The sequence below is a fragment of the Orbicella faveolata genome, unplaced genomic scaffold (genome assembly GCF_042242905.1).
Source record: "Orbicella faveolata isolate gen_17 unplaced genomic scaffold, um_ofav_v1 contig_14, whole genome shotgun sequence".
In the NCBI taxonomy this organism is placed as follows: domain Eukaryota; kingdom Metazoa; phylum Cnidaria; class Anthozoa; order Scleractinia; family Merulinidae; genus Orbicella; species Orbicella faveolata.
The window spans coordinates 20501988-20526530 of record NW_028301541.1 but is presented as its reverse complement, the minus strand read 5'-3'; the positions used below and the strand labels follow the sequence as shown (position 1 = coordinate 20526530).

At 39.8% G+C, this 24543-nt stretch overlaps 1 protein-coding gene and 1 pseudogene across 1 annotated transcript; one reads left to right on the top strand and one right to left on the bottom strand.

The window, feature by feature from the left end:
* The first annotated feature begins 30 nt into the window (after window positions 1-30).
* On the top strand, window positions 31-23103 carry LOC110045888 (lysine-specific demethylase 4C-like). Its single transcript, XM_089286989.1, has 21 exons — window positions 31-399; window positions 585-681; window positions 3022-3097; window positions 5174-5479; window positions 5993-6042; window positions 7149-7252; window positions 7991-8128; window positions 9726-9785; window positions 10720-10919; window positions 11527-11645; window positions 12562-12737; window positions 13724-13955; window positions 14234-14322; window positions 14726-14781; window positions 15079-15187; window positions 15490-15678; window positions 15962-16029; window positions 16777-16879; window positions 17254-17373; window positions 19459-19551; window positions 20035-23103. The coding sequence occupies exons 1-21, from the start codon at window positions 277-279 to the stop codon at window positions 20128-20130; spliced, it is 2604 nt and encodes an 867-aa protein (XP_089143115.1). The 5' UTR covers window positions 31-276; the 3' UTR covers window positions 20131-23103.
* On the bottom strand, window positions 3904-5109 carry LOC149114455 (uncharacterized; annotated as a pseudogene).
* Window positions 23104-24543: the final 1440 nt, after the last annotated feature.

Sequence of the window (24543 nt, the reverse complement as noted above, 5' to 3'; positions counted from 1 at the left end):
TTCCCCAGTGGGGTTAATAATGCCAGGAGGCGTGGCCAGCTGTCATGTCAGTCATGTCACAACAGAGAGCCGCGAACAAAGAAACAACACTGAAAAAGTTTTTGTGGTCGAAAGGAAAAAATCTTTGCGTTTCCTCACAGCCAATACATTGAAATGCAGAACAGGAAACATGTTTATTTACGCTCTCGAACTTTGGCTGCACAGTGGAGCATTCTGAGTTGAGAAAAACGATCCGATTCACCTGTGTGTATTATACACAGAACCAGAGGAAGGAAGATGGCTTCGGCAGAGGGTAATAAAATCATGGTGTTTCGTCCAACTTTAGCCGAATTTTCAAACTTCCCTGCGTACATTCGTAAGATGGAAGAGATGGGCGCTCATCGAGCGGGTGTAGCTAAGGTAAGCTTCGTTGGACAAGTGTGAAAATTGCTTTTCTTTTCACCTAGCAGTCTGTTTACACTCCGTCTAGGATCTAACTGCACGTGGTGAAGACGGTTTTGAGCGCTGCATCGATCTTGTACATGTGAACTCTTTATTCTGTACATATCATAGCCATGTGCTTTTGTTTGAATTACCTATTTTAGGTCATACCACCAAAGGAATGGGTTCCTCGGAAAAATTATGAAGATATCGACATCACAATTCCTGCGCCAATACTTCAAGTTGTTACGGGAACACAAGGTGAGCTTTTGAAAGTAAGCTTATACAAATCACAAAACCAAAGAGCTAGGAGAGAAAAAACCTAGAAAGTGGAGGAGCCACGCGGCAATTAATTAAAACGCTCACTGGTAAATTGGAATGCAGTTCATAAAGAGCTAACTGAAATATAGACAAAAGAACCTAACTAAAATGTTATGGTGACAGTAAGCTACTTATTACAAGCGTAAAATTAATCCAAGCTGATAACTTAGCATTTTCTTTGACACGAAAGTAAGAAAACGTCTGAATTAAGTTACTTGTTACCGAGGAGTTTGCGAGTCAAAAGTCATATTGATTGACTGATATTTTAAACATGTGTCATATCGAAACCAAGATAGGTATTAAGTCAATTCTTGGTGAGATATTTTATTTTGAAGTCTCCATTGTCAGTTGTCCCATAGATCACTGAAGCATTTCAAAAGGCAAAACAAAAGCAATTCGCCTTTCACAAGCTTGTGTTTGTTGTTTACAAACTTAACGCTGTTAGAAACTAAGTACTTAACTGAAGTTTTATTGTCCGCAGTTAAAGATCTCTTTATCTACTCATGGAAAAAGAAACCATGTGTTCTTCCAGCCCTCAGTCACATACACTCGCTCCTTTATTAATGCAACACACGTTTTTTCATTATTGATTTTCAATCTCGTGGGCGCGTTTCCGTTTATCTGGCATGATCATGGCTATAGCTTCTTTAAATCATTAACAACAGGAAATGATAACACTGTTGAAACACTAATTCCAGTCAGCAAAAAGACATTCCTGATTATAGTTTGCAAACTAAAACTGTGAGAATTTCTATATGATGACATAAACCAGATTGTCTGTATAAACTAAGTGATAAACGTAAGCTTATATTTGCAATTTCCGATACATTTTGAAATTTGGAAACAAAGGTTTTTAGACACACCTTTTCCTCTTGTTAATTATACTATCACCTCTGAAGTTGCTGTTAATTGTTATTGAGTCAGTGCTTGTCAATCAACCTACCTGATACGTTTTGACCCTTTAATCTAAAAGTGCGTGTCTCTCTGATTGCCCCTGACCCTTAAGCTTAGGGTGGTGGTTGAGCTGTGATGAGAAGATAGTGATGTTAGCTTTTGTCCAAGTCTCTTAAAGCTCTTCCCGTTATTAGTGATTTTAAAGCTAGAGACAGACAAAAACATGGCTTACAGCACTGTACTGTAGCAACGCCTGTTGGAGATTATAGAGGGCTGTGTACGTCTCAAAATGACCAGAAATCTAAACTAGTCCTAACCCAGAATTGCCTAAAATTATTGTCTCACTGGGGGATTTAAATTTCATTGTGGGTGTGAGGGAGGAAATAGATATTAATTTATGTTGATCTACTTTTGGCTCTGAGAGTGTCTGCTGCCATACATGTGTGTCGTCCCTGTCTCAACTCTCTTGAATTCTATCAGGGATTCAGCTTTTGAGGTTTTAATGGGTTGTGCTACAGGTCCAATGAACTCTTTTATAGACATCTGTTTCTTAGCACCAAGAACGGTTAAAACGACACCAGAGAAGATATCAGACTCCCACCCTTAGCCTGTAAAAAATATAGATCTGGCCCCATGCCAGTTGCTCGAAGGGTGGACAACGCTATCCACTGGATAAATCTATCCACTGGATAAGTGTTAATAAAACAACCCACAGTGTCTGCTGGATAGCGTTTTATCCTGTGGATAGTGTTATCCACCTTTCAAACAACCCAGGCCTGGATTGCTTAACCATGTACCTCATAAACACTGACTTGTGTCCTAGAAGGCAGTACAGGAAATGTGTAAAATACAATAGGCTCTGTATCTAGATCTTTACCTGGTAACCTAAGGCAAGATTTTGAGAGCCTACATGCACACTGTTCTACATATCGAGTAATTATAAAGTTGAACTTCACTATTTCAAACTCTCAGGGGAATCTAAAAATAACTCAAAATAGCAGCAGTTCAAAATAGCTGATAGTAAATGACTGAAGAACAAATTCAAGAGAAATGGTTTTGAGTTCAGAATAACGGGGAATTCAAAATAACTGAGTTCCAATTACCAGGGTCCGGCTGTATTGACAAGGTGACTAAACATCAATTGAGCAGTACTTTGTGTTCACAATATTTTTTGCAGTGTTTGTATGTATTTTCTCTAAATTTTTGGAAATGTTTTTGATTCCATGATTCACAGTAATTTGTTTATTAGTTTTCCAGCATGAATAATATTAGCTGCTCTTCCAGAACAACATTTATCAGCGAGAGTTTTCACCCCTCATATATTGTAATAAAATGTTTGTTATTTGAATGAAATAAATAAAGATGGTTGTTTTTCTTGTCTGCTAGGGCTTTTCCAGTTGTTTAATGTACAGAAGAAGGCAATGTCTTTTAGTGAATTCAAGAAGCTTGCCAACTGTGAAAGGTAGTCTAATTGATGTGTTATATCTTAACAAGTCTAATCTTTCATACAGTATTATTTCAATTATTTTAAATTATATAAAATTATTTTTTTGTCCTTGTCTTGTTTTGCATTCATCAAATCTCTATTACTAAAAGCAAATGAACAAGCCGTTGAAGGCACATGCTACATGTATACTCTGTCATGGAAACTGCTTGTATGTGGTTTGTGTATGGTACTGATGTGCCCCTGCAAGAGGGAAGACAGGGCGATACTTGACAAGGATTTAGATACTGAAGTTCTCACACACTGAATGCCATTTGTCTGCCACACAACAATGCAACTGCACTTTATTGACAGGAAAAGAAAAACAAAAAACTGAGATGATCCCTCAACCGACCTTTAACACAAACAGGACCTCCTTCGGGACTGTCCCTGGCTGGACAACTTGCCACAGTCGGTCCATGTATGTCTACAAAATCTGGAACGTCACTATTAATATCATCGTTCAAGTCGTGTTCTGACATTGCTAGTCTATTGCACAATTCCATCAAACCTGGTTCAGACTCGGTCTGTGCGTCCAAATCATAGTTCCAATCAATATCATCATCACAAATGAAACATGGTTGAGAAGCTATCTTAGTATGTTTTTCCCGTTGTGGTTGAGGGGATAGGTACGCGCCAGTTTTTTGCGAAATGCCCGGGTCTTCTGCAACAAAAACACCCTTCGTTTTGGCTTGAATCCAATTTTTACCTTGACGCAGGAATAACTATCCGCCTCGCACTGGAGGAATTCTGACCCGAGGTGAACGACTGCTGAGAACAGCCAATTAGTTGTACCCCAGGTTGTACTTCTTGCTTTCTGCCTTCAACGTTTTGCTCTCTTTGACTGCCCACCTGATGCGCTTCTCATCATCAGAGTCACAAGCTAAAGGCTCCTGAACATAACAGTCGACAGCCTCTTAGCCATATTTTTCAGCTAACATAATATATATATTTCGTTCCTTGAGGACTTTCCTTCTTCCTCCAAGGCATCATTCCGGGCTTTTTCGTCACTGCTGGAGGCAGCCACATCCAATTTATCGAGCACTTTCTCATTTAGTTCATACTGGATCTTTTTGCGTGGGATTGCTCTGTAGACGGCCGAGACTTTGGTTCCTTTTCGAGGAATTGCAGACGCTCCTTGCTCCTTTCATGAGCCTCAAGGAGCCCACGATGGTGTGTCATGCGGCAAGTCCGAGCGGCTAGAAGACTTTGACTTTGAGCCGCTAGAAGATTTCGACTTTGAGCGGTGTTCTCTCCTTGGTGGAGAATTATGGCAGGAACCTTTGGATGACTCATAGCAAACCTCTGCCCCTTGGAGTTCGCTGCGTGTACATTTTCAAGACTCCCTTGCTGGACTAACGTTATGGGCCAAAAGACGTTGAATGGCCCTCATTAGGTGGCATAACTCGATAACAGCGAATTGAAGTGCTGTTTCTTACTCGAAAATGAACGAAAACTGTTGCACTGTCCGGCAAGAAAATAAAAACTGATTCACATGACTGAGCGTGAAACTGACATCCTGACTTGTACCCAGGTCCCCCATTCAGTGTGAGAGAACTTCATTTCCTGCCTCTTTCGCAAGCTCAGCCGGCAGGAAAAACATTTCTGCGGGCTTGCTCACCACCAGAACCTGTTTAGACACAGATCTCTGATTGTCTTACCCTATTTGTGACAGAAATCCTTGCTTTGAAACCCTTTCTACGATATTTAGATTGGCATAATAGGAAAACGTATTTCAGAGATCTATAAAATTATAAATATATGTTTGCATGCATCCTATGGCCTGTGTTTGTGAGGCTAGTGGCCCATTGGGCCGGGGCGTATCTCTGGTTTCCAACCAGTCCAGAATTTCTACTCCCCCCTGGGTGGGATTCCAGTTCATTGCAAGGCCACATTCCCATATGGACACACATGGGAATGGTAATCCTGTAATCTTGTACAAACAAGGTCATACAAGGGATTGCCTTCCTCTCTGTCTGGGTGCAAGCCATCTGTGTTCTCTGCCCATTTACTAGAACTTGATTTAACTTAACTTCGCAACCACCTTGTTTGCAGGCATAAACCTCCTACAGGAGACCCAGATGAAATTGAGAGAAAGTACTGGAAAAATGTAACATTCAACAATCCAGTCTATGCAGCTGATATCCCAGGAACTGTTTACGACAAGGATGTTAATGAATGGAACATTGGAAGATTAGGAACAATTCTTGACTTGATAGAGGATAAGTATGGAGTTCACATTGAAGGAGTGAACACACCATATCTTTACTTTGGTATGTGGAAAGCAACATTTGCCTGGCACACAGAAGATATGGATCTCTACAGTATCAACTATTTGCATTTTGGAGCTCCCAAAACATGGTGAGCAGTCACTCTGGTGTTGCTAAAAAGTTTGGCAAAGAGGAGGTTCCATAGCTCCATAGAGTACAGGAACAGTTAATGCTTTTTCTATTGGAAAGCAAACTTCTTGCAGTCCCAGTCATTTTTTGCACAAAATAATTCATTTTTTTTATCTATCCACCACAAAAGTTGGAGGATTCTTTGAAAATTGAAATACAGCCAAATTTCTTTTGTATGGATGCCAAAGAGACAGAGCACTGTTTCTACAGTATTTATGGAGGACTGTTCATATTATATTTTTGAGGTAGAGATATATACAAAGTATGATTTCTGATTTATCTGGTAACAAATCAGAACTGTCCTTGACACGAGTTGACTGTGTTATGGAGGAGTCTGAAAGGAGGTGCTTGAGATATCTACTCCTTGTCTTTTATCTATAGCATAGACAACAATTGATTGCTCAAACTTGTCAGATAAGATGGCAGATGGTGGGGTTCCACATTGCTAAATATTAATAAAATTTATCTCCTTTAGGTACGCCATTCCTCCTGAACATGGTCAGCGTTTAGAAAGACTTGCTGCTGGTGGGTCATACAGTTCTACCGATTAATGATTACTAAGTTGATTAAGTTTGAATCTCAAGACAAATCTTTCAATGCCCAGGACTTCATGTTGAAAATGGGATGTTACTGAATCACTTACAGTTTATTAAACCCATCATACTAACCAGGACTCAAAAAAGACTTGAATTCCTGCTTGCCCTTGAGACAAGCGGCTCTAAAATTTTGCTTGCCCTGGGTATAAGTCTTAGTTTGTTTAGTTGGCACACGACTTGCCTGATCCCTTGCCCATTGGGCAAGTAAGAGTGAAAAGTTACTTGCCCAGTAGACTACGAGTAGTCCCTCTTCCACTTAGTCTATCGTGTGTGATGCGAAAGAAAACCGCGAGAAAAAAATGATTGCGTGGAATCCTGGGGGCGAGGAGTGCTCCTTTTTTCTCGCGGTTTTCTTTCGCATTACCCTTGATGGACTAAGCAAAAGAGGGACTACTAGGATTTCGTGCGGCCATTTTGTTCTCGCGGTTTTCTTTCACGTCATGCTTGATGGAGTAAGCGAAAGAGAGACTATTCGTAGTCTACTTGCCCAGAGGGAGAATCTACTTGTCCTGGATGACTGGACAGCACTTTTTTCAAGCCCTGGCTAACCCACACCAAGTTAACTTCATACCCGAAAAATCCTTTGCACAGGGCTGTCACCAAGTTTAATTTTTGGAGCCGTTGGATGAATTGGCCATCTTTTCAAAAGCATCAGAAGAATAGCCCAGTTGAAATAATGAATTAGATGGCAATTTTCATCTGCAACCAGCTGTTTATGACAAGCCTGTTTGCACCTCGCTTAACTTGAGTAACCTTGTGAGGGACAATTCTGTTGGGTTTTCATGTGGCAGAGTTTGCACAGCCCTACGACACCAAAGTCTCACAATTAGAGAATTTTTTTAAATTTTTGAATTTACATGTAGCTGAGGTTCTTGGCGATAAGGTAAATGGGCAGAATAATCTTTATCAGAATTTATGAATGTATGAAAAGGAATTTCATTCCTAAGATTTATGTTTAAAAGTACCTACAACATCAGGTAATTTCAATCTTCCTGATGCAAAAATGCTTTATTTGAAACTTTTATTTCTATACAGGATTCTTTCCTGGAAGTTTCCAAAGCTGTTCTCAATTTCTCAGACATAAAATGACGATCATCTCTCCTCAAGTGTTACGGAAATTTTCAATTCCTTATGATAAGGTATGATTACATGATATCGTGGTGTGCTTTGTTATTTTGTCCCCCTTTGTGATGTCTGTAAGTTGTCTGCATTCAATCCTGGTTGCCGTACAGCCAGCACCTATCTTTGGTTTCAGTAACACTAAACAACCACAGTAAAGTTTTAAGTTTAACTTCAATGGATTTTCCACTAATGTACTGTTTGAGCATATAATACAACTGGGAGTATCTTTTCAAGACTGACTCCTGCAAAGGATGCTTGTCCGTCACATGGTTACCTCCTAGCTCTTACCTAGCTGGTACTCTGTGAAAGTATATTGTCTTGCTCAGGAACATAACACAATGATGCCTGCAAGGGTTCGAACACAGATTGCTTAATCCTAGTCAAGTACAATATCTGTAAGGTTGCAGTGCCTTGTCCGCCTGTTAGTTATTGAATGCTTCATGACATATCACTGCTCAATTTTAACACTTGCATTTTTTGTGTTTTCTGTCAAATGTTGCAAAACTGTTGTAAAAGGTTCAATCACATTAGCCAATGTAAACTTTACAGTGTTGCCCATGTTTTTTGTGCATCAAGTGTCCTGAGTTAATAATGAGAAAAAATATATATGTGCCCATTTCACTGGATGATAACAAATAGTGGTGTAACCAGACTGTAGATTAGCACAGTGTAGTTGAGAAGAAACTACTACTACAATGTACATAGATTCTAGAAATTGTTTTTCACTGAAACTTTCGATAACTTGGGTTTTGCAGGTCACACAAGAAGCTGGCGAATTCATGATTACATTTCCTTATGGCTACCATTGTGGTTTTAACAATGGTTTCAACTGTGCTGAGTCAACAAATTTTGCTTCTGAAAGGTGGATTGATTTTGGAAAGAGAGCGCAAGTGGTAAGTCAGGATGCGATTTTTGATGTTCAGTTTCTACAATAATCCTTGCATCCATTTGAATTACATTTTCGGCTCCCTACATCTCTAGCAGGATTTACAATATTATTGTCATTGTGCGCTACACAAGAATACGTAAAATGGAGCTTGGGTGCTAAAGGGAACAACTTTATGTCATGATTTCTTAATATTTTTTGCTGTATACAGACAATTTATTATTGAACACCAGAGAGGCATGGGCGGTTACTTTGGCGAGATGGAGACAGATAAGAAATTGCAAGCCTGAAAATGTTTCTCGGAGTAGTCTAATACACACGAACGATACGATTTGTCAACTGAAGGTATTAACGATATGGTCCGTACCATCTGTATAAACAATGAAAGCAGGAGTCGATCTGTTGATGATGTGTGACCGGCTATTGATGCGTTAAATTATATTTCGTGTGTTACGTGGCATATTTTAGTTGAAGTTTTCAGCCTCGGCTGTTTCTTTATGAAGTGCTCAACCCGTGCTTGTAGAATGAGGTATATATGCATGATTTAAGTCCTTTTTACCTCTCCATATTTATAACCAGATTGCCTGCTTCGGCTAGCGTGTTTATTTATCAGTTTTACAAGATGAAATACGAGTTTAAGTTCCTTGTTTCGGCTCTGTAGTTATTTCCGCGTTGCCTGCTTCGGCGTTCGTATTTATTTATCAGTTTTACAGCTAAAATACAGCGTGGTGGCGATAAGACGAGGTATACAGGCTGCACGTGGTTTTTTTATTGCAACAGTAACATTACATTACAATACAAATATTACCTACTCTACTTACACTGCTGATATGACTTACGATTTAACAATACTAAAACAACTTACAATACTAACATTATTTACAATTTACTAATATCTTACATTACTTGCATGTAGGTAGCTACAATAGATGGCTTTCTTCCATGGATGTTTAACTTCCTTGTTTCATCTCTAGGTTTATTTGCAGGTTATCCTCTTCAGCTTGTGTGTTTACTCTGGTTGTGTTGTTAGCGAGCCTTTTCACGTCTCCTTGTGAGATGCAATTAGTGGATCGTGAACGATCCGTCTACCGCTTTCACCGTCCGCACCATTTGAACGAATCGACAAAACGTTCAGGGAGGTTAAACACCAGGAACCTAGAAAACCAAGAAACTTGTCAAGAACCAAGAACCTAGTGAACCAAGCAAAATTCAACCAAATACTAGGTTACGAGTAGTCGGTTTTTGTTCCTGAAATCTTCCGTGCGCGGAACTAGTTAATTTTAGGCAAATTAAGGAAAGAAACACACTCCAGAAACTTAACTTGTCGCACGCTAGGAAAAGAAAGAGACTGTTCGCAGTGTATCCAAATACAGAAAGATTGTTAAACCAATCACACAGTGCAGTAATGGAAAACCAAAGCGAATGCAAGTTCTTTGGACACTTGAGTGAAAGTCGCTCAAAGATTGTTGTTCCATTGGTGCACAAAAAAAAATGCTTGAACCTTCCTTGGGAAATAAATGTTGGATTAGTGACTGTGGTATTATATGCCTTCTTACTGCTTCTCAGCTTTGGTACGACTTGATTGTTGTTGTTGTTTTTTTCAGTGTATGTGTAAGAAAGACACGGTCAAGATCTGTATGGATGTCTTTGTAAAGACATTTCAGGTGAGCATCAGAAATTCCTCACTTAGATTACTTTCTATTAACCTCAGACCTTATCCTCCGAGCAGAAAAGATTCCATTGTACAACATTTTGGACTTGACGCGATTCCGTACTTACAGACTGAGAAGAAATCGGCTATTTTAGCACTAGAGAACAATCAACGCATTGTTTGAGTTAGAGCGGTTTTCAATTGAGTGTCGTGAATCCAAAACTAATGTAATTACTCTAGCCAATCACAAAGGTCATAGACAATACAGCGAACCAATTAAAACTCGAAGTCATTGCTTGTAGCTGACACGAAGCGCGGGAAAACGAGGACGCGTGTGTTAGGATTGGTTTTGGTTTTACTTCTGATTGGATGAAAAGTGGGCGCGCGTTGTATAAAGCCATTCGTGAAGCCTAATTGATCCAAAACCGCTCTGTTGACACGTAGACTTGAATAGTTCCTTCGAAAGACTGTTTGATATTGTAGTGTGGAAAGTCAAGAAAAATATTCTTAATGAATTGCCTTATGAATACAATCAGTGCGAATATCACAAGTAGCAAGTAATTTTTTCGTTTATGGAAGAAAAGACCAAAATAAAAGTTTCCTGTGATGGATAAACACCAAAGAGGCAAAAAGGAAGAAAGATGGTGAAAGTAGCTCATCGCGATATTTTGAGCCTTATTTTGGCCAACAAATTACCTTTAAATGGAAGGAAACGTGAAAATAGTAGTTCACTAAGATAGAAAAACACCAAATGGACAATAATAAATCATAAAGGAACAAGGATGGTTAAGGATGGAGAAGATAAACACGGATTACAATCGACGAACTTGAAAAATTTAGGCTAAACTTTTCAAGATGCCCAAACCGTGACATAGCTCCTTAAAGACTGGGGACGATTGAGAACGGAAACTTCTTGTAATTGTTAATGATCAGATGATGATTTGCAGCCTGACAAGTGGGAAGAGTATCTTAAATCCAAACACAAAGACAGCAGTGACACTGAAGAGGAGGAAAGTGAAGACGAAGAAGGCAACGACAGCAAGCAAGGCGAAAAGGATAAAACGAATAGGAAACAGAAAACCAAGTTTGAAGGAATAGATATTGATGATGATATTCCTCTTTCGAAATGGAAGGATGCATTAGCAAGGTAAATAACTTGTTCATTCGGTAAACAAAAAGGGTGGGTCGCCCCACCCCCCCCCCCCCCCCCCCCGCGCTCCCCGAAATTCATTTTGCATGTCAGGCGAAAATTTCGAATAAAGTAATGTATATGCCTAAGTAGCCACTTCTTGCGAATAATTTTCAATTTTCTTGAACTTGTCCAAAAGACATCAATTCAGTAGAATGTTAACATTGCGTGGTATTTGGCATACAAAGTTCTTATCAATGAGTTTGTTTCTTATTTCTTGTTTTATTTTTGCCATTTATGAACATAATAACAACACATGTCTATAATGTATATTATAGACAAGGAAGCCCAGAGAAGCCAATAAGGCTTATGTAAAGGACCACCTTAAACACCTAAGTCTTAACAAGAGAATAGAAATGCTATCATCGGCACACAAAATGATCATAGTTTAGGATAAAAAGGTAGTTAACCAAAGCTAAACGCACGAATGCGCGAATTTGATTAAGCTATCGAGACGTCTTCGTGTACTTGACGACGTGAAATTTTTCAGGTGGTGAAGGTTGCGACTCCCACAACTGCTACTTTTATAATTTACATTGGATTTTATTGTGTTACTGTACCCTAGGAAGTCTTTACCGCCGCGGAAGCCAGCAGCTAAGCGCCAGCCAGTGGTCACAAAATCCTTCACAGTTCCCAGCAGCGCAGGCAGACGGAAGAAAATGGAAGAAACCAAAAAAGGAAAAGGTCCTGCTACATCTTTTCGCATATTCATATTTTATTGCTTGTTAACAAATTTGATAGATTGTTAGAGTCCATACCTTAGCTTAGCTTGTCACGGAGGACATATTGCGTGACGCGTCAAAAGAACCACCTGTTAATGGGGTTCTTTGCATCACTTAACGAAGATTTTGCAAAAGTGGGGTGTGCACCGACGAATATTGTCGACGTTGACCCGTCGGCTTGGTGCCACAAGGTTACGTCATGTCTCTTGGCGACTTTTTATGACGATCGCAAGCTCGGACAGGATCTGGTTTGGAAAGGCGTTTGTTTCCGTGACGAAATAAAAGAAAGAGCTCACTGATACTGCATGAAAATAAAGGCCTTAACACAAGATCAATAAATAGCTCGAAGTGTATCAAGGCACTTTCCTCTCACAGTGCCTTTCTCCACCCAGGTATATAAATGGGTACCGGCGAATTTAATGCTGGGCGTAACCCTGCGATGGACTGGCATTCCATCCAGGGGGTAGTAGAAATACTCCTAGTTGCTTCATGCCACTGAAAGCGGGATAAGCTCAGGCTTGATGGGCCACTTGACTCGTATGCAGACGTTACCTCATTGTATCAAAGGTACAAAAGCTCTTGTGACAACTTCGTGTTTTCTACGACTGTAACGTCCTCCAACACGACGCTCTTTGAACTTTTAGTGCACTCTTCGCGTCAAAGAGCGTCTGCATCGGAGACTATGATTGGATCAAAGGCGAGTCAACTTTAATGTCGTGCAAACATGGCCTATGGGAGCAGGCTACCTTTGATAATTAAGGCCAACAAATGTCCACAAAGGGCCCCTTTGTAAGCATTTGTTCTTGAAAGGGGTCTTTACCTTTATCCGTGATGGAACAGTGCTTGTGTACTTAGTAGTTTGTTCTCTCACCTTTCAGGTCGTAAACGTCTTGACGGCAAAAACAGAAGTACATCATATAAAGTTCTCTCTAGTATTCTTGACGGGCTGTGGCAACATCAACTACCGAATTTTGAAATGGAGCAGGGTTTTAACATTGTCTCCTCACAACTTGAGCCTCGTTGTTCAGTGTGTAGCTTCTTTTCTAAATCAGAGGTGAGGAAACCCTAGGAAAAAGAGGGAAGAGGGTCCATAGCGTGTGTTTTCTCTCTAGTATGGCTATTGTTCAAGTGTGAAGAAAAAAACTAAGCAACCTTAGTAAGCGGTCATCTCTTTTAATCTCGACATTTGAGACTGGACACGAAAAACTCCATACTGATGACGTAGCTGTACAGGGATCCATATAGCGTCTCTGATTGGTTGTTTCTCGGTTTTGAATTTTCGCACACAAGTATCAACCAATCAGAGACGCTACACGGATCTCTGGATAGTTACGTCATCAGAAGGGAATCTTTGAGAGACGTGTGTGAGGTACAACTTATTCCAAATGATTACAGCAAACACCCTGGCTGTTGTTGTTGTTTTTTTGTTTGTTTGTTTGTTTGTTTGTTTTTTCAACAAATCAAGAGTAGAACCAAATGCAATCATTATTTAGATTACAGTTTTTTCTCTCCGCGCCTGGCATCAGTGGCAGTTTTTTTCCGCCCTTGGTAACACGTAGTTTGTTTCCCCGCGTTTGGCTGCGATTGCATGTTTTCCCGCGTTTAGCGATGGTTCGCGTTTGGCGATGGTTCGCGTTTGGCGATGGTTCGCGTTTGGCGATGGTTTTCATGTTTTCCCGCGTTTAGCGATGGTTTTCATGTTTTCCCGCGTTTAGCGATGGTTCGCGTTTGGCGATGGTTTTCATGTTTTCCCGCGTTTAGCGATGGTTCGCGTTTGGCGATGGTTTTCATGTTTTCCCGCGTTTAGCTACGGCTGCATAGTTTTTCCCGCGTTTGGCGATGGTTTTATGTTTTCCTGCGTTTGGCCTCCGTTCCGTGTTTTTCAACCGCATTCAGCGATGGTTCCACGTTTCCCCGCGTTTGGCTTCGGCTTCATGGTTTTGCCGCGACTGATTCTGATTACTGGTTCAATGCGACAGCCAACGGTTCTCGATAGCCTTCATACAACTGACTGTTCTGTTGTCTTTTGACATTTCTTAGTATGATATATCAGTACACCTACGAGAAAATCTTCACCGACCGCTGGCTAGCCTAACAGCAGATTCATCTGACGTGACTGACAAGCGGTCTGTACCCAGAGTGCCTGAGATTTGTTTCATGTCAGATGACTCCAGTCCTGAGAGTATAAGCTCGTGGTTGGACAACAAGTTTACTGCGGACACGACAAGTCCTCTCTTACAATGTGAATCGTGTAAACTGCTTGTTCATGCAAGTGAGTTCCTATCCATGCATGCTTATTAAATAAATATTCTTGCCATAGTTCTAGGTTAAAGATAAATTTATTGCCTTCTCGATTAGAAAGTTCTTGGGAATGTGTTATAGTTTTCGTTGTTTTACTATACTATTGAGGTCCTGTTGTGTGAGATTAAAACAGATTGCAATCGTGATGTCTTCATTTATGAGCATAGTTTTATTATTGAATAGATGTTAGTTAATTAGTAGCCTGAATTCGTTATGTAGGTAAATTGCTTCGTTTTGAATTCGTCTTAGGTTGTTATGGAGTAAGCGATGCCCCTAGTGATGGTCACTGGAAATGTCAAAGATGTCTACAAGAAGATCAAAAGGCTATCGAAAGTAGTGTAAGTAGAATTGTTAGTGCATGAGAAAACACAACCGTTGGTTCTTCTTTCACTGCAAAGGCTGAAGTGAAGACTGTGAAAGGCTTTCCTATACATTCGATAGAAGAGAGTTCTTTTTTTTGGAATAAATGGTGCACTGCGGTGATAAACATGACCAAAACAACGTATGTTGAGGAAAACTTTGATTTTAAACTTGACGTTTCGTATGCTTCCACATACATTTTCTTAGGTGACCGTTGCGCTAATTAACAAGTAAATTTAAATGTTAAGATGAGACTGGTACCTACTGAAGTTAAAATGGCCCAAAAATAAGAGTGTTCACGATAAAGTTCTTTTTCTCCATGTTTGTCAAGTGTGACTTTACTTAATCTCTAATGGTGACTTGTAACATTTTGTCTCGTAGTTTTGCTCTTTATGTAGAGTAGGTGGAGGAGCTTTGAAGAAGACGACAGATAATAGGTATTGCTACCACATTAGTCGTCGAAATTCCGTGGGGAAGAACGTAAAGAAGAACGCAACACAAGTGAGCGGTCGTAAGCGTGCGAGCGTGACATGCGAAGCCGCGAGCCGCTCGTTTACCGACTCACGCGCTATTCGCGGCTCGCATGTCACGCTCGCACGCTTACTTGTTTTGCGTTCTTATCCGCGGATTTCCGAGCTAAAGAGAGACTTCTCGCCGTCCAAGTTGTCACCTGTATCATTATCGTTACCGTTCGCTTTTCCCATGTTAATCGTGACTTTTTTTATTTATTGAAGATGGGCTCATATAGGTTGTGCAGTGGCTATGCCTGAAGTTTTCTTTGTAAACGTAAATCTTAGAGAAGGAATTAACACAGATCAAATCACTTCAGCGAGAAGAAAGCTTGTAAGTAGTACAGCCTGTTCCTCCTTTGGACAATCAATGATTGCTTATATAATTGTGTCACACTTTGCGCTCTTCATCGCAACAACATTCTTATTTTTTTGTCACGCTCTGTTATACCTCCTGTGTCACGCTCCAATCTAGTGTTCGTAGTTCTTCTCTTCTTGTGTCACGCTCTTTTTTTTTTTGTTTGTGTTATACTGTTTCTTTTTTTTTTTTTGCAAGCATCACGCTCGTTTCTGTTGATTATCTCACATTCAGTTCTGTTACATGTGACGCGCTCTCCCTGGTTTGTTTGTATACAGAAGTGTTTTTACTGTCGATCAACGGCCAGCGGAAAGGACAATGGTGCATGCGTACAGTGTTGTGCGGGAAAGTGCGCAGTTTCCTTCCACGTGACATGCTTGGTGTTGGCGGGGTTTGCACTGGAACCGAGTGATTGGCCACAACCCACCGAAACCTACTGCGAAAGGCATCAGAGGACAAGATTTAAAGTAAGCTCCTTATGTTTTACTTGTAATAAACGGTTTTCAACTGAATAAGGATGCGAAATTGATATAGAGCGGGCACGTTTTGTTTTTTTGATTTGCCAAGGACATCAAAATTCACTTGGAAAGTTGTCGACGATTTCCCGAGGATTTTAGAATGGACCCGAAAACTTCCGAAGATTGCCGAGCGATAATCGTGTGGGTTTCTAAATTATCCTTTCGAGCGAGCCCACACGACAAGGAGTTAAATGGTAAACTATAGCAATGACTGTTTTCCTTCCTTTTTCAGGGCAAACAACGCGACTTCTCCGTCATTCATTCTGGTGAATCTGTTGTAGCCAAACACAGGAATGGAAGGTGACCAAGACTCGGTGCTAAGAAAGTGTCAACTTTGCTATGTTTTTTCGTTCTTTATCCGTCTCTATCTTCTCCAATCTTAACTATCGTCGTTCCATTTTGGTTAATTAAGATTTCTTAGGTGTTCTTCTACCTTACTGAACTATTGCTTCTTTGTCGATAGTTTCTTCATTCGCATCTGTCCTATCTATGCCGTTTCAAAACATTACCAAGTACGAGGAGAAATATCCTGTTTTCTTTTTTCAACCATCTCTTTTTATTCCAGAGAAATTCAAGTTCCAAAATATGTAAACTCAACCAAATTTTTGATCAAATATTTGCCATTTCCACATCCCCCTTAATACACCTTTTTTGTTCCCCAAAATTTTGCATAAGCATTGTCTTCAGTTTCTCTCGGGACGACTGTAATACCCAGGAGAAATGAGAAACAAAGGTTATGCAGAATTCTGGGGGGCAAACAAGGTGTGTTATGGGGGATGTGGAAATGGCGAATGAAGAAAAAGACATCTCAACTAATATGTATCAGAACTGTTTAATTCTTTCTAGTAAGAAGTCCTCTACTAGATGTGTTCCACAATATGAGCGTAACAATTTTATAGTAAGGTTCGTATTTACCTTAGCCTCCTACGCCTGTTATTTAACCAGGGGTGAAGATTACCTGGGGTTTGGGGGAGGGATAGATTACGTGGGGAGCCCAAATAGCGTCAGCGTAGGAGGTTCTATTACTTCTGTTTGTGTCTGTTTCAGATTTTACCACGGTGTGGTGCAGGACACCTCAACAGAGGAGTATTACGTAGTGTCTTTCGAAGATGGCACCTATTGTGATAACTTGCCACCAACTGACATTGTAGTAAGTTACTTAATACACTTGAATCACTTTAAAGGCGATTCCTCAGGAATAAGAGTTGCCGAACAATTTTTGTGAAGCTTTCCGCGAATTTTCCCTACCAAGCACTGCCCCAGCTAAAACTGATGAATATCCGAGTGATATTCGTCAGTTTTCAAAACCGCTCGTGTTGCGAAAAATATATGAAGGATAATAAACACAATAGCCTCCTTTTTGGCGCAAAAATATGTTCGCATATTTGTCCGCGGACATAATCTGATCCTCAAAGCTCACAGTTCACTCTTTGCGTCTGGGAACAGATAATGTCCGTGGACAGTATCCGTGCATATTTTTGCGCCAAATGGAGGCTATTGTTTATATCATGGTAATTATTGTAGAGCCACGACAGCACAAGAGATGATATTCCTGCGGGAACGGCGGTGCGAGTCAAGTGGGGCGAGGACGAAGACATATTTCAAGCGAGAGTCACTGGACGAAGAATAAGCGTGACATATCAGGTAAGTTAAGAAATTGTCTAGGATGAACTAAGATAGAGAGGGGACCATGAAATATCGCCCTGGGCCGGTCTTTCTTGTACGGACCTTGCCTCGTTCGATCTGTGTCAGAAAGAACTCGTTCTCCTAGTACGGCCCTCGTGTTCGAATAGAGAGTTTTAGAATAAGGCTTACAGCAAACGGGACACAGCACAAATTGTGTGATGTTCCTTTTTTCCCCGTCTAATCCTTTTGAATAAGTCCAACACAGATATAGAAAAAAAAAAGCTATTCCCAGGAATTTAACATTCTCACTTAAATGTTCAAAAGACGTTTGCCCATAGGCGTACGAGCTGGGGGAGGGGGGGCGAGGGGGGCTGCAGTCCCCCCAGCTACGGAAATTACGTAATATTTCGGGCAAAACGCTCATGATTCGGGCAACGACACTTGGAGAGAAAACATTACAAAATAATGCTGTTGATGTGATTTCCAAAACTCGTAAAACAAAGGTTCCTACTTTTTATGTCTCTCTGTGTTATTAGATCCCCGACCGGGCGTCTGTAGGCCGTCGAGTGGTTTCTTAAAAGAGTTGGTGCTTGAAGTAGTACCGTGTAAAGTGTACCATTTCTATCATAGTTAGTGTTTGTATCTGCTGCTGATCTGAAGTGTCGTTGCGCACCAAGGACGCCATGGTAATCAGTTGGGACAACGGCCTTTCCTTTCCTTTCCGGCCTCTCCTTTCAGGTTTCAAGGCTTGTAATCTACTTTCTCTGACATTTCTTTTGCAAAAAGAACTTAGACTGAAATGATATGAGTGACCTGGGGTTTTCTGTTAGTTACAAGTCGGTTAAGTGTGTATCGTGGAATATTATTTTCTTTCCCAATTTTCCATCGACAAAACAAGTACACGAATTAAAGCGAACGAAGACCAAATATTGTAATGTCTTAACAATAGGCTGTTACAATTTATTTTCTTGAATTTTTCTTTGGAGGTGTTTCCTTAGTACGTCCATGTTGTTTACTATCTTATTTACGTAACTTTTGAATTCATAGAAGGCTTGCAGTGTACGCTGCAAGTCTGCTGTGGCCGAGACAAGACGACTTCTAGTAAAGCCTCGTATTGTTCTTTGAACGTTTCGAGTATGTCGATAGGCTTTTGTACATTATGCTAGCATTTTTTCGACCATTTTAGTGAAACAAAAGTATTAAGCATTATTCCACCATTTTAGTGGCATTTTCCCGGAAAATTAATTTTTTTCCACGTACAGAAAATAGAAATAAAAATTATTTTGCGAGAAAATGAACTGAGATTGAAAAAGTCCAAATGCCACCGATAAAACCGAGTAGAGAAATCAAATTAAAAGATCATTATTAAAACTATTACATACGTTGAGTTACAATACGTGTACGTTTTTTTAAGCACCTTGAACTGTTAATTGTGTTAAAACGTTAAAATTATTAAAATTTAAAATCCCTATGTATGAGCATTAACCGAGCAGTTTAGTGACTTTTTGGGGGAAGACCGTGCATTTAAGTGGAAAAAATGGAGCATTAAGGTGGAGCACTTAAGTGGGGAAATAAAGCATAATGTACAAAAGCCTATATGTCGAGACGCTCGTATCGAATATAGGATAGCTTCTGTAACGGTGGTCCAAACGGCCCATGTCTCTGATACTGATCAGCCGATCGCTGAACGAACGCCATAAAAGGAAGAACTTTTTGTTTTGATAAGTTTTAGATTTTACTAGATTGCGACTGTTGATAGAGGTCAGTGAGTATACAAGCTTTCAATATAACTATCTTTATGAACGTTTTTGTTTTTCACGCATTTTGAGTGCGTTTGCATCCCGATTTCAACACTCCCGCATTCGGGCATTGCGTAATTTTTTCGGGCAAGGTCACCGCCCCCCCAAGCCGAAGGTGTCCGTACGCCTGTGCGTTTGTCCATTGCCCTATTACTCAGTCTTGAAGTCACGCGCTGCTGTAAGGGAGGGTGAGTTTCAGAGACCTTAAATTACAGTTTGAAGCATGGTAAAACACGTACAAGGAATATTGTTCTATTACACAGCCAACTGAAATTTATCCAAAATAATGTTGTTTTGTGGTCAGATTGAATTTGAGGACGAGTCATGGCTGAGCGTACGTCGAGAGGACGTGTACAAAGCTAGTGAAGAGCTCCCGCTTAAAGTACAACAACGATTGGTAAGTGAAGAACAATCATGGTGGCTGCTAGCACCGACCAGTTGAAATGTAGCCTGTCAAGTGATGTTACTAATCATGAAAAATTGTCCTGGAACGAAAAGGATAGCCGAGATGGAAGGAACGTAATGAAATTAATCTTACTGCCTCTTTAGGACTATTAGTATTGGAGTGTGGAATTTTATGCACTAGCTGTGAAAGTTATGAAAAATTAGTGTGCTGGATGGTAAACGTTCGCCATCAACCAACGTTTCAGTAAAAATCTTCTTAATTTTTAAACCTCAAGCCGCTACAGAAATGTTCTACTAGACATTTGTTCTCAAAATTGGCAACCGTCTCGGAATGGGATGGGAATGGACGAGACTACGTGGGGTTTTCTTATTCCCGCTCCGTCAAATCCCTGATGGCATATTAGGGCAGTTACTTCCGGAATTCTATAGTATTGACCTTGTTACTTGCTTTTCATGTGATTATTTTTTTTGGCAGTCTTCAGCGACAGAGCAAGCGAACCTGTCTTACTGGGACGACATTCCTGACCACAGTGCCAAGCGACCACGGAAACAAAACCCACGTTTCCTGTAGAGCGTGTTGTTTAAATTAATTTAATTAAGACATTAGAATTTGGACTCTTTGGCCGACTCTTTGATTCGTCAAGCAAATTTTTGTGTCACGCAATCTTTCCTGTGAAGATTGCATGACGACCAACGACAGTAAACATCCACAACGTTACGAACACTAGTGAAGTTATATTTTGATCCATTTCTTTCGCCCAAAAGCATGGCATTACTTTCAATGGGCAGGCCCATTCACTAATGAATTTAGAAAGTTATTGGAATTTTTTTTTTCAGAAAGAAATAAAAAGAGAGCGAGTTCTTGAACCTGTTGTAGGTTGTTTCAGGCAGGCGGAGAGAGGTAAAAAATAGGCTCATTTGTTTTCGAGTGGACTTGAAATTGTTTCTGTGTCCTTTGATCCAACCACCGCTAACAGAATATTCACCAAATAGAACTCGGAGCATGTAGCTGGAGCTAAACGCGGGAATTAGCTTGCACCAAGCGCGGCAAAACGAACAACGGCTGCCAAGCGCGGCAAAACAGTTCTGGCACCAAGCATGTGACTTCTTTTGAAGCTTATTGGCTAAAATAACGAAATCATCTCTCTGATTGGTGAAAACATGAAACATCATCACGTGAAATTGAAAGAACGTTTCTTAGTGCACTTGAAAACCTAAATAGTTACAATGGATTCGCTTTCTTTAGATTTCTTTTAAAATGTTGTTCATTTGCATCAAATTATCGTTTCATTCTTTTTCTTCGTTTCTTTGTAATTATAAGATATATCATAGAATCTTGTTCAATTAATTATTCGCGTTTTCAGCCCCAAAGCGAAATAGTATATTTTGGAAGCATTTTTTGCGCGGGTATTCAAATGGCTATGAAACAGCATTTATTTAATTAGTCAATCTTGTATATAACATAGTAATACAAGACGTTATTTCTTCAAAAAAGATTTTCATACGATCAATACTTTCAGTACAAGACGAATAACACGTATTCCACTCAAACGAATGCAGTCGTTGAAACTCCATCAATCCATAGTTTCAAAACTTGGATCTTCACTATCCAGAGCGCAATCCGGTATACTGTTACCGATTAGGGAATCAAAACCTGGGGCCCGTTTCTCGAAGGTCCCGAAAAGTTTTTGCACCCGGAAAGCCGTGGCAAAATCTCAAACCTTATGATTACAGAGCTGTTTTATTTACATATTATTATATGGCTATGTCTCACAAGGACTGGGAACTACCGAATTCACGAATTTGATTGGCTGAAATCGATATTGACCGCGGTCTAGATTTTCCCATCTAGACCGGCATCTAGACCAGTTTCATTTTGCGTTGAAAAAGTAGCAAACTAAAATACAAAAATGTTCATCATTTTCTTTTATTTTCTTCTCAATCATTTATGGAAGTGCCAAAAAGCCTGATGACAAAAAAAAAAGTAAAGAGGACGAGCAAATTTCGGCAGGTTTAAGTTAAGCTCATCGCCGTTCGCAAGCGAAATGTCAGCAAACCAGTTACATTAAACGAATCTTCTTTGCCATGTAATAAACATCTTATTAACCGAGCTAATTCGATCTGTATGGGAGAATCTTGACCTCGGTCGTGTGAGCAGACCTCACTGCGTTCGGTCTGTACTCACGACCTCGGTCAAGATTCTCCCATACAGACCTCCAGCTCGGTTAATAAAAGCTAATTCTCATTATGAAGAAAGGTTCTCTTCAAACAAAAAGTTTCAGGCGTATACATCTCTCTGTTTTTAGATACAGATTAATTAACAATTGCTTTACGGGCCCGAAAAGTTTCCGAGGCTTTCGAGAAACGGGCCCCTGGGCCGGGTTGTTCAAAGCCCGATTAAGCTAACCCAGGATTAGCGAGAAATTTGATTTCAGTTTTGTATTTTATTTTTAGGGTTTTTTGTTTAAATTTTTTTTCCTTCAGTTTGAGCTTGTGTAATCTCAAACAACACAAAACATAAGCGGCGAAACACATTTTTATACAAGAAAAAAAATAATACGTCGGTTAATTTTTATTCCCGGGTTGGCGTTCACCAGCTTTCGAACAACCCGGCCCTGACGACCCTCAGCCATTAATAGAATATTTGGTCAAAATTTTCGACCTCGGGATCTTTCATAAATTTTCCCGGAATGTGATATTTAATGATGTGGCCGAAAGAAATTCAAGCTGCACACGAAATACTCGTGTGAACGCGCCTTTAAAATGCTATTTAAGCTTTCTTCCTTAGCAAGCTTTTTCATTATGGGATTTTGAACCAGGACTACCAACACTATTTTGGACTTTTCTAACGCTACATGTAACGTTGCTATAGGTAAAAGTGTTGCGCAATACACGTTTTTCGCGCGTTAACCTTTGGTGGTATATTTCGAATGTGATAGCACGAAGCAAAAAGTCTGAATTCTTTGACGTTGCTGTGCTTGTTCAGTTAGTATTGAGTAGTCGTGGGTTTCAAGTTTTTCATACGCTTAGCTTAAACAGTCGACATCGTCTTCGTGGCCGTTACAGCATTTATGCCACGCAACGCTTTCGGTCAGTCGCGTGACGGCGATACAAAGTGACGGCTGCGAAGGCGACTTGCTAGAAAGTTTTTTACCTCGAGTGTCTAATAGCAGCTATTTATGAAGGCTTATTTAATAAGATATAGTGAGATATTTAATTAAAAATTGCCAATGTTGGCTATGCTTTTTCCTTGGTCACTGATTAGAAGCTGAGTTCAAGGTTAACATTGTAATATTTCTCAAGTTTATGACGTTTTAGGGACTTAAAGTTTTTGAAGAAAGTCAACTAAGAAGTGACGTCATGTTCACCGACTTTTTATACCACAGGTCTCGCAACATCATATTGCAAACACGACATGTACTAAAATTGGAAATATTTACAAACTTTTTATATCATGGTATATGTTGACGTTGCCTCTTTGTTGACTTAGGTTTGTTGTAATTTTGAAAAACGAGATTTAATTAAAAGTTTTGGACATCATTTACGATCACTGTGTGCTGATATGTGTAATGGTTAATTCGCTATCGAGAAATTTATACGTATTTGCTGAGTACTGACAGAAGGGAAAGAAACAAGTGTTGAGGTGGCTCAAAACAATTTTCCATTACTTAGATTTTGATGGGTCGTTTATAACTACTCCTTATCACTTGATGCTACAATCATGGTATCAAAAAAACTGCCCAATTATTGGTGAACACGTCATCATTTTCGTGACACAACAGGCTACCATAGCAACAGTATGACCACCCTTAATTACAGCTTTATGGGCTTGTAATCCAAAAACCGCTCGGTGAATTTTTTCTATATTATCAAATGTTTACAAGCATGATAAGATGCAACTTTTGGCAAAGTTTAAACAATTCTGTACATGGGGTTCAGAGCCACCTTAAATTTTCGAAAATTTGCCGTTTTGAATTATAAGCCCCTAAACCTGTAATTAAGGGTGTTTTTAGGGGGCCATACTGTTGCTATGGTAACCTATTGTGTCACGAAAATGATACCAACATGTTCACCAATGATTGGGCAGTTTTGATACCATGATTGTAGCATCAAGTGATAAAGAGTGGTTATAACGACCCATCAAAATCTAAGTGTTGGCAACTGTTTTGAGCCACCTTAAATTTAGGTCAGAATTGAAATCTCGTTCTCCCAAGTTGTTTGCACACGCGGTCGAAACTCCTTAGAACACCAAGCCAGTATAAGGGGACAATCTTTTACTTTATTGTCTTTGATCCTAATCTTGTGGCCGCAGGGCGTTTTCATACGAATCGAAGCAAAGCGATCAACTGAAATAATTACATCAAGAAATCACCAAATATCGTTGCGTTTCTAACTTAGAAAGTAATCACAATGATTATGTCATGTGCTCATGCTAATAGAGAGCCTTGAGAGCGGTTGAAATCTAAGTATAGCTCTCACTAGAATCACAAATTTACGTAACAACGTAAATATCAACATCAGTAGATTGTAGCTAGCGCTTACCAACGTTCGCGGGTCTTGATTTTCCTATGAGAATTTCGCTCTAACTTGTCTTACGATCTTGAACGGAAGGAGTCTTATTAGCTTGAACTGAATGTGGGCTATGTTTGTTAAACATTTAATGCAACAATCACGGTAACGTCAATCAAATGGGAAAATATTTCTCAACTTTACCGGAAGCGGTTACACAAAGATCTAGCTATGGATACATTACCTATAATGCATGGCTTTATATTAAAAATATTCTAGACTGCATTTTGTATTTTTCATATTTTAGTGTAAATATTTCAGTCTTCTCACTTTTGTATTCTGTATTAGTCTGTGTCCCCTTATTATTAGTATGTGTTTCTTCAAGGCTACATGGTTTAACACTAATAAATTATTGACATTAATTATTATCTTCATCATCATCATCATCATCATCATCATCATCATCATTATTAGC

Excerpts from the sequence above, each read along its gene's own strand:
- LOC110045888 (XM_089286989.1), top strand. The coding sequence starts at position 277 with ATGGCTTCGGCAGAGGGTAATAAAATCATGGTGTTTCGTCCAACTTTA. Across the intron at positions 12,738-13,723 it reads GCTTCTTTTCTAAATCAGAG|TATGATATATCAGTACACCT; the intron begins GTGAGGAAACCC and ends GACATTTCTTAG. Across the intron at positions 16,880-17,253 it reads TGCCACCAACTGACATTGTA|AGCCACGACAGCACAAGAGA; the intron begins GTAAGTTACTTA and ends TAATTATTGTAG.